The sequence below is a fragment of the Lycium barbarum genome, chromosome 9, assembly GCF_019175385.1.
Source record: "Lycium barbarum isolate Lr01 chromosome 9, ASM1917538v2, whole genome shotgun sequence".
Classification (NCBI taxonomy): Eukaryota; Viridiplantae; Streptophyta; class Magnoliopsida; order Solanales; family Solanaceae; genus Lycium; species Lycium barbarum.
In genome coordinates this window covers 115,267,898-115,278,702 of record NC_083345.1, presented here as the reverse complement: position 1 = coordinate 115,278,702, position 10,805 = coordinate 115,267,898, and the positions used below count along the sequence as shown (strand labels likewise).

Here is a 10,805-nt window from a genome sequence, read left to right as displayed (position 1 = left end):
TTTTTTTAAAATATCACATAAATCGATATGCAGGTGGTAGCAAGAACCTCTCACCAACCACCAAAGGATGTTGCGCAGTAGACTGGACCGCTTCTTCCTTAATTAGAGGTCTCGGATTCACGCTCGAGATATGAAAAAATCATAGGAACCACTTTCCCCGGTTGGGACCTACGCGGCCTGAATCTAAAATAGTCGGATCCCAATATGAGTACCGGACACCAAATTGAGAGCAAAAAGAAAAAGAAAAAAAAAAAAAACCTCTCACAAAAGCAACATATCATAATTTTTAATTCACTTAAAACAATATTTTTGCCTTGGGTTCCACTGACCCCCAGAAGCTTCGAGAAACCAAACAGATTCTCTAAAATGGAACTCCCTTCCATAACAATTGATCATTGTAATGATCTCTCTTCAATCAGGTACGTTTCAATAACACCCACCCCCCCAACCCCACCCCCCCAAAAAAATTGCTCCTTTATTCCAAGAATTGAAACTGGAAACTTGGGGATTGAAAAAAGCATTAATTTTTACTTGTAATTTGCTGTAATTCAATGTTTTTGTTTGAGCATTATATGCATTGACATGAAATTGCTGTAAAGATATGTTTTTTCTTTAAAAGGGTGTTGGAATATATCTTGCTCTTTGAAAATGATGAAGATTTAACATGGATTGTTTCAGTTAAGGTGAATGAAAAAGATTAAATGTATGATTTTGGATTTGTTTGAGTTAGAGATCTTTGTTGAAGCTTGTCTTGCATGAACTAAGAGCAAAGTTATAATATGGGAGTTAAGATCCCTTTGTTTTATTTTATTTTTTATAAAGAAAATTTTTGAAGGTTGAATTGTAGGATTAGTAATTTTTGTTAAAATTGAAGTGTAGTACTGCTCATTGGAATATGATGGATGGATTGTTCTTCTATTTGCTGGTATTATCTCTGATGAGAATTTTAATTAAGACACTTTCATTTGGTAGTATGAAGGCTAAAATCAGAAATATTGTGTGCCTGCAAATTTTTGATATATATGATATGACATATGGCTCTAATGTTATGTGATTTTGGTTGGGGTGGGCAGGGGAGGGTGGAGACCTTTAGATTAGAAGGAGAAATTATTCTAAAGCAAGCATTAAGTGAAGTGAGGACAACAATAAGATTGAGATATTTTTCATTGCAAAGTACAACCTTTAAACTATTCACTGGAAATTGAAATAAGGCATCTAGTGATGCTCCTCAACTCAGCAAAGTAAATTCTGAAGAAAATTCTTTCTAAAACTTCATGTAATACATTCTAACTGAATAATAGCTACACTTAAGCAAAGAAGAAAAGACTGCTCGAAGGAGCTTCACTTCCCTTAACCTAGAAAAGCCCGAAGTTTAAAGGAGAAGTATGTGACAAACTTCATTCATGTTTCCTCATGGTTGCTTGATGGAAAATGAGCTTTGAACGAATTCATCTATTTACAACACTGGGCAAAAAGAGACTTTGCTCAAACCTTAACACCAAGATGCTGTGTATGCATAAGATATCAGGGAAATACTGTCCAACACCCCTGTAAAGAGGGTTAGTTCTTAACTTCAATACAGTGGCAGTTATAAAACTGTGATACTTGTGCACACTGTAAAGAAGGAATCCAAGTGGAAAAAATAATCATGTGATATTGCTTGTCTTCTAATTAAGTTCTGAGATTTACTTGAACTTTTTTTGTCAGGTGAAATGTCGGCTTATGAAAACGTTGTTGCTGGGAAGTTAAGGCTAAAGGGCAAAGCTCTAGATGTGAAATCTAGCGGGATAAAAAAGAAAAAGAAGCACAAGCATCAGTATGATCTAGTGACTCAAGTGACTGGTAATGACCAACTAAAATGTTTGAAGCGGCATCCGTTTCCTCATTGTTGATCATATCTTTTTTTTTTCTGTTATCATGGCTAATTGAGAATTGATTGTTTCATTTTATCTTGGTCACTGGATGTGCTTTTTGTTCCTTTCTATGTTATCTTGAGTTTGTTAAAAAGGTAATCTAAGAGCAGGCTAGCATTGAGCATTTTCTAAGATAGCTTTTTTTCTTTTCATTTTTTAAGGATATAAGATAGTAGTTGGTTTAACATTCAACTGAACTTACTTATTGCTAGCTGCAGTGTATATGTATAGTTGTATACTGGCAAGGTATTCAACCTACTGAATAGTCAATCCTGTCTGGTCCTAACTTATGTGAGAAGCACATACGGTAGATTTTTACTGCATTGGGATTAGGTCTCATTTGTTTAAATATCTGGTTCACTAAGTTTGTCTTATCTTATGCGTCTCCATTGTCAATCTCATATTTTGTAGTGTAAGTTTCATAAACTTGTTATGTAAAATCTTAGTGGGTTTTAGCAAAGGGAACTACCCTAGCACAAGACCTATAATTTTATTTTAGATCAGCAGTTATTTCTTATTGTTTCAGCAAAGATGATACATAGAAGATGAAGAAGGGACGCGAAGAAAATCAATCTGTATCAGATATCATCTACGTGTATAGAATAACATCAAACTGATCAGATGTTGTTCTGCCATTCCAAGCTGGTGCATTACTCTTTTCTCCAGTTCATCTTGATAAAGCATAAGCATCTTAATTTTTTATTGACCTAAATCTTCTGGCATATGATCTGTGAAGCGAAATAAACTGGAGATGTTAGAGTAGTAGTGGTAGTTATAAATCTCATGGTTTATAGGTGGGGAAGAGTAACTATTTTTATTGAATAGCTCATATCAGGATGGAACATTGACTGCCTTTGGTGTTCATATTTAGCTAATGCAGCACTTTGATTTTCTCCATTTCTTATCAAAGAGGGAGACTAATGATATTTTCTTTAAATTTCTTTTCTATCATTGGCAACATTTTATTGTCGCTTTGTCCTTTTTTTGGGATTTGGTGGAAAGTTTTGTAGAAATCCTGCTTTCGATGAGATCTAGAAGCACTTATGCAACTATCTCTTCCCTAATGCTCTTTTTGAGAATCGTTTTTTCAGCAAAACTAGAATTTGACTAATCATGAAAGTATCTGATGAAAAAAATTGGCATGGAAGAGAAATAGCATCATTTTGTGTTGGCATTTGCCGTGAAACAATTAAGGGAAAGATATATAATCGCTCTCCAAGCCATATATTTGATTGTAGGTGCTAGATTGGGGCAAGCACAGTGTCTATTTCTCCCATCAGGGACTATTTTCAACTTCGAAATTTAGAATCCTCTTAGTGCCTTATTCATGTTATTCATCGATTGCATGTCCTTTTTGTTGTTCTTTTGGTAAACCATCTATAAGTTGTTACATCCGTTCAACGCGGCTTTGGCTTTTGTTGGTTGATTATAACACATGTTTGTTGTGCAGGTGGAAACAATGCGGTGAGAGCAAACCAACTTGAGGATGAGATAGACGATAGCTATCTTGACAGTGGGATGAAAGAGCAAGCAACCAAGAACAATGATCATCTCACACCCGCAGAGAGAAAATACCTTGAGCAGTGGGAGAAACTTAACATCAAACGACTCGCGAAAGAAGTCACGAAATCCCACCGTGATAGAATTCAAGAATTTAATCGATACCTAGCTAATCTTACTGAGCATTATGACATTCCTAAGGTTGGTCCTGGTTAACATGAACCAGCCTTTGGAAACTCCATTTTTCCTGTCATTTTGTGCATGCTATGGATTGTTTTGAAGTCTTGAAATCAAGTCGATTTTGCAATGTAGCTGGAAACCGCTGGTTGTTTCTTGGGCCCGATGCCTCGTTAATTTAGATATGTCTTGCTTCTTTGAGAGACATATTACCAGTGTTGTGATTCAACTAGTTGTGCCGATAGTTCCCCCTAATATAGTCTTGATGATTCCAGATGATGAGACAATAACAGTTCTTAAGTTGATGAAGGGTATTATTGATGAACGAAATTAAGTAATTTTTTTTAAAAAAGTATGATTAATACGATAACTATATTCACAATGATCCCGTATAATTTCCAATAACTAAAAATAATTTGTTTTTAAATGATTTACGATGTTACAATGCACGTTTGATAATTATGTCATGCAACGTGTTTGTAAAGCGTGTCCAGTTTTAGTGAGTGAAGTTCTTCGTTTCAAGTTAGAAATGGTTTTTGTTTTAGTTCTGTTATCAAAATGAATTGTGTAACACAAAAATTCTACATGGAACTCACTCTTCTATAGCTGAGGATTCACAACTAAACAAAAGTTATTAAACCATAAATAAGCTTTTTTGCTGAGGTGAATACATCTTTATACAGCGATTTTCATTCCACAATCACAGAGATGCAAGGATCATTTCATTTCCCTTTTGAGTTTGGTAAGTTTGATTCCAAAGGCTGGAAGTTGGTGACGGCTTTAAATTACACATCCAGAATAACACGACGGGTTCTCTTTGAACAATGTTCCAATTTGTGCGTCACTTTCTACGATATGTTTGTACATAGAATTGGGTGTATAGTGTAAGGAAAAGTAACTCGAAAGACTAGCATTTCAAGGTTTGCGTCTTTGAAACACAAACAAGGAACCTCTTGAGCCCTTTCCCAACCTGATCTTCTCATCAATGTATGTGATCTCTAGTTTAACTTCACTCTCACCACCATACTGAAAATCTAGGCCCCCTACCTTGAGTTCAGGCGGCTCGAACACAACTTGAATCCATTTTTCATCTAGAACGTTCAGTTTTCCTGCATCACAAAGCAGATGGTTAGAATGATCTCAGATTAGAATGGTAAAAGAACTGGACACCACATCATGAACTGAGGTCCCAAGTTTTGTCTTGGTCATGAAAATAAACAAATGCTCGTATACACCTCACGATAGTGATACTTAAATCTAGGAAATTTTGTTAGCAATTGATTCATCACTGCTTGGCTAGCTAGCACAGAAGATAACATCATGACACCACTTACAATCTTATTAAGAGAAAGGAAAATTGCTTAAAAGATTTTTGAAGTAATAATAGTCCTATCTGCTAAATTGCATTAAAGTCTTTTGACGTCTATGCATATTTAGCTAAAAATTGAACATAATAGAAGTAAATGATTCACATAGGTGATGCCAACTAATTGGCATTAAAGCTTAATTGTATTTATTTGATAACCGAGAAATCCCCGAGGACTAGTGGTGCCCGGTTCGAAATACAGTGAGGATAATGGTCCCATCCCAAAACCTTAGTTGTTGTGATTACACCCCCATGTTTTGCACCAAGCCTTTTATTTGTTTGGGTTAGAGAATCAATGTTAGTGTACGATCAAGTGTGAGATTTAGAGAACCCGTAGTTTGCCTTAGAAGGACAAATTATGTATCAGTCTTGAATAATGGACCACAATGGATATAGAGGATTTTTATAGTCACTCACAAGTAGTTAGCTATTGAGACATGGGTTGATTGATTAGATAAAGGTTATCAAGCTGGCTAACACAGGAAATGGTAAAAAGCGGAAAATACTAAAAGAATTTTGAGTGCCAGGGGGGTAGTTTTACTTCATTAATCCCGTATCTATCACATCAAAACATCCTTAATTTCGGGACTTCATATAACAGAGTAAGAATAAAAAAGGGCTAATAACTTAGAAGCCAGAAACAGTTAATGTGTATAGACAAAGTTAATGTGTATAGACAAAACTAACTGAATGACTCTGTATACTATCTTATAGAATATGCAAAGTACAAGCAGTGACATGTCAACTGAGTGTTTCCCTTGTTATATTTGGTATTTCATGCAGCAATTCACATTTACCATATAAACAGACCAAGAAATTTCTCCTCTATAAAGCAGAAAAGGATATGTCGAAGAGATACATTTGAAAAATAGAACATGTTTGCCACTGTTTTCATACCTTTTAAGGAAACCTCACCATCAAGGAAACCAAAAAGTGAAAAGGCTACTTTGTTCCTGATAATGTCAGGGGCTTCAACAACCTGAATCATTTCATTCGTTTTGAAGAAAAGGCGACCAAATGCACTCCGATAGCCGCCTCCAGGTGAAGTGGGATTTGAACAGTACACTACATCCCATTCTGCAAGGAATTCATTATTAATTGCAGTTCAGGAGCTTCTGGTTTGCTACAAGACATGGCTATCATAACTATGGAATTTATGCACAAAACTAACCAGAGAAATAACTACTCCCTCCGTTTCAATGTGTTTGTCTGGTTTTAATTTAGCACGTAGTTTATGAAAGTAAAAAGGACTTCTGAATCTTGTGGTCTTAAACTAAAGATATGTAGAATGTATCTAAATGCCCTTTAATCTTATGGTGTTAAACATGCCATGTGAAAAGTTGGAATTAAAGAGTGGTCAAATAAGGAAAAAGACATTCTTTTTTAAAAAGACTAAAAAGGAAAGTAAGGCAAACAAATTGAAACAAAGGGAGTAACATTTTTGTAAGCAGAACATCTCACAGTTCAATGTAAAAAGAGCATGCATGCGAGTGCAGTACTCACTCACGCGCACAGACAAACTCATATTGCAAGCTACATGATAATCACACAAGGGGTGTTAAATTTTTAAAGAGAAGTTATTTTACTAATCATAAAAAACACTTGATTCTAAGTGCAAATAGGGAACATGAGCATCAAACTTCTTTAATAGGTGCTAGATTGTCTATGTTTCAAGTTAGCTGACGTATAACTACAGAGGATAATCCTAGTTGATGCATTTTGTTCTATGGTATACAAATTTATACATTCTTACACAGTATTTCGTCAGTGGTCATATTCTGCAGACTTATGAAGTGGAAAATCTAGAATGTATGCGGAGTATGCTAATTTGCATTCAAAAGTTGTTCTAAACAAGAAGAAGAAATTGACAGGAATTTCTTCAGAAGAATGGCACACTCAATGCCTTACTACCAATAGGTATAATGTTGGAGGAAAAAACTAGGCCAGACATACTAGCTTAACAAAGAAAGTAATTTCTGATATTTAATAGGTCAAACATGGAGATATTGCGCATAGAAAGTTTAATGGAACTCTTTCTGTTCTAACACATAATGTTAATGTTTACCTCCAAATATAAGAGGGCATTTCACAGGTTCATCCACACAGAAACGTTGCAGTTCTTGAGCCACTTCGGCTACCTTTTTGTGCTCATCCCTTGCAAGCAAAACCCCTCGATCTGTTTGCATAACCTGGTTAAGTGATGATGCTCAGTTGATGTTATTAAAACTTCCAAAACATAAGTACTCAGAATGCAATTAAAACACAACCGAACTGGCTAACCGCTTCTATGTAAGGCATTTCCCGTATGGTTGGGTAGGTAGCTACTGTGTTTCTTTACCATGAGATGTTAGTTTCACTAGTTCATGAAGCAGCAATTCAGTTAGTCTCTTAAGGGTGTTTATCATGATTACCCCTAATCTTTTGGCAACCATTTACAATCTACAAGAAAGTACTTGCCTATTTTTACCATAACTATTTGAGGATGAACACTTGGATAGATTGTATCGTTTCCGTAACTATTTAAGGCTCAACATTTGGGTAGATTGTATTGTTTCCAGTCATATATAATGCAACACATCAGCATCTGAAGAATAAGCTTACAATATTATAAGAAAAGGTAGTATGCGGGTAGAGTTATTATAAAAGTTCATTCCATCAACGAGGTCATCAAGCTTAGTCACCGGTGCTGGCGAAGCAGATACAGAAGCATAGATTGGGAAAAATGTTTTCGACGTCCGGTGAAGGTAAGGTTACTTAGGGCCCGTTTGGCTTAGCTTAAAAAAACCAGGTTACAAGCTGAAAACAGCTTATAAGCCCAAAAAAAATAAGTTGGGCTACCCCAACTTATTTTTTTGGGCTTATTTTAAGCACAAAATGGCTTATAAGCTGGCCAGCCAAACACTCAAAAAAACTGAAAACAGCTTAATTTATAAGCTAAGCCAAACAGGCTCTTATTCGCAATAGAATGAATAACAATAGTTGTATTTATCACCATATTAAGGTTACTTATTTGCTATAGACTGCAAAAGGCAACTAATCTTACTGTTCTATCTTAAAAAGGAACTCTAATTCACCGATTATTCAATCAATTACTCCCTCTGTCCCAATTTATGTGACACTCTTTCCTTTTTAATCCAAAAAGAATGATACTACTACCTTTCTATAGTTAGTACACCCTCCGTCTCAATTTATGTGGAACCATTTGACTAGACACGAAATTTAAGAAAGAAATGTCTTCTGAAATTCGTGGTACAAAATAAGCCTAGAATGTTTTATGTGATTTTTTAAATTGTTTCTAAATATAGAAATGTGATATTCTTTTTGGACAAACTGAAAAGGAAAATATACTACATAAATTGGGACAGAGGGAATATAATATATGTGTGGCTATAAATTATATTAAGGTTAAAAGTTAAATTGTTGCTAAATATAAAAAGAATAATTAAAAAAAAAAAAGTGTCACACAAATTGAAACGGCTTAATTACAACGTCAAACAAATAAAGTCCAGTAGGGTATATACCTTGGAGAGAATGGAATCGACTAGGTCATCGGGCTTAGTCACCGGTGCTGGCGAAGCAGATACAGAAGCATATATTGGCCTAAATGTTTTCAAAGTTGGGCCACGGCAAGATAGATTTTGGGTAAAGTCAAGTGCAGTTGAAGAGGAGCTACGGCGAGGATTTGTGATGAGACCAGTGGTGGTGGTGCCGGCGATGACGTAAGTGGCGGCCATTTGGTGATTGGCATTTCCATATGGAGATGTTTGTTTTTGTTTACATTGCATCTTCTTCTGAACCAGACACGTGGATTTTTCTGAGCCAGACACGTCGATTTTGCGGAATCCGAAGTGGGACCAGTTGGATATGGGTATAAGCCAATGAGAGGTTGTCATGTGGTATTTTGCAGGTGCTCTGTTTAGATTTTGTTAACAAGATCCCAATTTATGTCACTATATTTTTAGTTTTTTCTAATAGTATATTATTTTTTTATCATAATTTTTCATATGTACAACAATAATAACATATTCAGTAAAATCTCATTAAGTGGGGTCTGAGAAGGATAGAGTATACGCAGACCAAGGTAGAGCGGTTGTATTTGGTAGACCCCCCTAGGCACAAGAACCAGCAATTCAAAGCAGTATAAAAGGCATGACAAAATACTATAAAAAGCAGGATAAAGCTGACTGAACGGAAAGGAGTCGTAACTACCACAAAATAATATGCTAATCGAAGTACAAGCAACAACAAATAGTAATAGAAATCAAACGACAAGTAACTACAAGAATAATACTACGACTACTAGTATGAAATGATAAGTAGGACAACACTCGACTACTTACCACCCCCTCTACGCTAATCCGTGTCCGCCATAACCTCCTATTTAAAGTCATGTCATGTCCTGCCTAATCACCTCTCCTTAATACCTCTTCAGCCTACCCCTGCCTCTCTTGAAAACATCCATAGCTAACTTCTTACACCTCCGCACTAGGGCATCTATGCATCTTCTCTACACATGCCAGAACCATGTCAACCTCACTTCCCACATTTTATCCCTCCATCGAAGCCACTCCCGCCTTATCCTGGATATTTTTATTTCCAATCCTATCACTCCTAGTATGCCCACACATCTATTGCAGCATCTCATTTTCGTAAATTTCATCTTCTGCAGGTTAGAGTTCTTGACTGGTTAACATTCTGCCCCATACAACATAGGTTGTCTAACCACCACTCTGTAAAACTTGCCTTTAGGTTTTGGCGGCACCTTCTTATCACACAGGACTCCAGACGCGAGCCTCCATTTCATCCACCCTGCCCAATTTTCAAATGTTTTAAATCATTAAATATGGTGATTTATAGCACTGTTTACGTCGTTTTCAAATATGTAAATTTTATTTTAAAAAAATAAAGATTTTATGTTCAAACACACAATCAAAATTAAAAAAATTGAACCTCAAATGGCGGAAAGTATCACATAAATTGGGACTGAGGGAGTAAAGAAAATATTTGTTCCGTCATATATTTAACTGGGTACAAAATTTAAAAAAGAAAAAAATATTTTTAAAATTTGTAGTTTAAATGTATTACTCCAATATTTATGTGACTACAAAATTTTGAAACTTGTAATTTTGGATTATGTCATAATATTGCGTGACTATAAAAATCTCTCATTAGCAGTAAAGTGGAAGTTTAAGTTTAAATAATTTTAAATTTATAAATATGTTATTTCTTGGAGAGACTAAATAAAGAATAATCTATATATATATATAATAAAACTAGGCATAGACAAGATGATGTGACACCTCTCTATGGCCAAGGATCCTATTTATCTTTTTTCTCATTTTTTGGCTTTTCCCTACATTTTCTTCATTTAATTTTTTTTAATAATTGAAAATTAATTGTTTTTATCATATTTAATATATCTCATTACTCTATCTTAATGAGTATTTAGTTATATCATCAGTTATAGAAAACCTCACATCAACTGGTGTCCCCCACTAAAATAAACTTTTTCTTTGCTCTCCTATGCTTAAGTTTCCTCAGATTCACCAAACCTATTTACATTTTGCAATAATGTGGTTATGGCCAAGACTATGAGGAAAAGGAACATTATAGGTGGCAATAGCTTTGGGCAAATATATGGTTGTGGTCAACAGTGGCGGATCCAGGATTTTCGTCGAGGGGGTTCAAAATATAAAAAAGTAAACATACGAAAAAGCCTAAGGGGGTTCAACATCTACTATATATACATAAAAAATAATTTTAACCTTGTAAAAACAGTATTTTTTTTCGACCCCCTTGGCTCAATGTGGCTCCGCCACCGGTGGTCAGATGCCTGTTGAAGCTGCCAA

The 10,805-nt window shown here is 35.3% G+C and overlaps 2 protein-coding genes across 3 annotated transcripts; one reads left to right on the top strand and one right to left on the bottom strand.

The window, feature by feature from the left end:
* Positions 1-264: 264 nt before the first annotated feature.
* LOC132609538 (uncharacterized) lies at positions 265-3,819 on the top strand. Of its 2 annotated transcripts, none has more exons than XM_060323578.1 (3): positions 265-419; positions 1,708-1,842; positions 3,364-3,819. In XM_060323578.1, exons 1-3 carry the CDS (start codon positions 401-403, stop codon positions 3,627-3,629), a joined length of 420 nt encoding a protein of 139 aa, XP_060179561.1. In that variant the 5' UTR covers positions 265-400; the 3' UTR covers positions 3,630-3,819. The 2 variants fall into 2 exon arrangements, with proteins under 2 accessions (XP_060179561.1, XP_060179562.1); XM_060323579.1 differs by lacking the exon at positions 265-419 and adding an exon at positions 1,079-1,559.
* A 476-nt stretch (positions 3,820-4,295) lies between these two features.
* Positions 4,296-8,878, bottom strand: LOC132609536 (probable plastid-lipid-associated protein 8, chloroplastic). The gene is made up of 4 exons (XM_060323577.1): positions 8,478-8,878; positions 7,022-7,145; positions 5,854-6,033; positions 4,296-4,699 (listed from the first exon to the last, which is right to left on the bottom strand). Exons 1-4 carry the CDS (start codon positions 8,847-8,849, stop codon positions 4,506-4,508), a joined length of 870 nt encoding a protein of 289 aa, XP_060179560.1. The 5' UTR covers positions 8,850-8,878; the 3' UTR covers positions 4,296-4,505.
* Positions 8,879-10,805: the final 1,927 nt, after the last annotated feature.

Bases quoted from the DNA above. Each gene is read 5' to 3' on its own strand.
- LOC132609538 (XM_060323578.1), top strand. The intron at 1,843-3,363 runs GTAATGACCAAC...TTTGTTGTGCAG, and splicing joins TCTAGTGACTCAAGTGACTG to GTGGAAACAATGCGGTGAGA.
- LOC132609536 (XM_060323577.1), bottom strand. From the start codon at position 8,849: ATGACAACCTCTCATTGGCTTATACCCATATCCAACTGGTCCCACTTC. The intron at 6,034-7,021 runs GTAAACATTAAC...AATTCCTTGCAG, and splicing joins ATGCCCTCTTATATTTGGAG to AATGGGATGTAGTGTACTGT. The intron at 4,700-5,853 runs GTATGAAAACAG...TTTGTGATGCAG, and splicing joins TGGTGAGGTTTCCTTAAAAG to GAAAACTGAACGTTCTAGAT.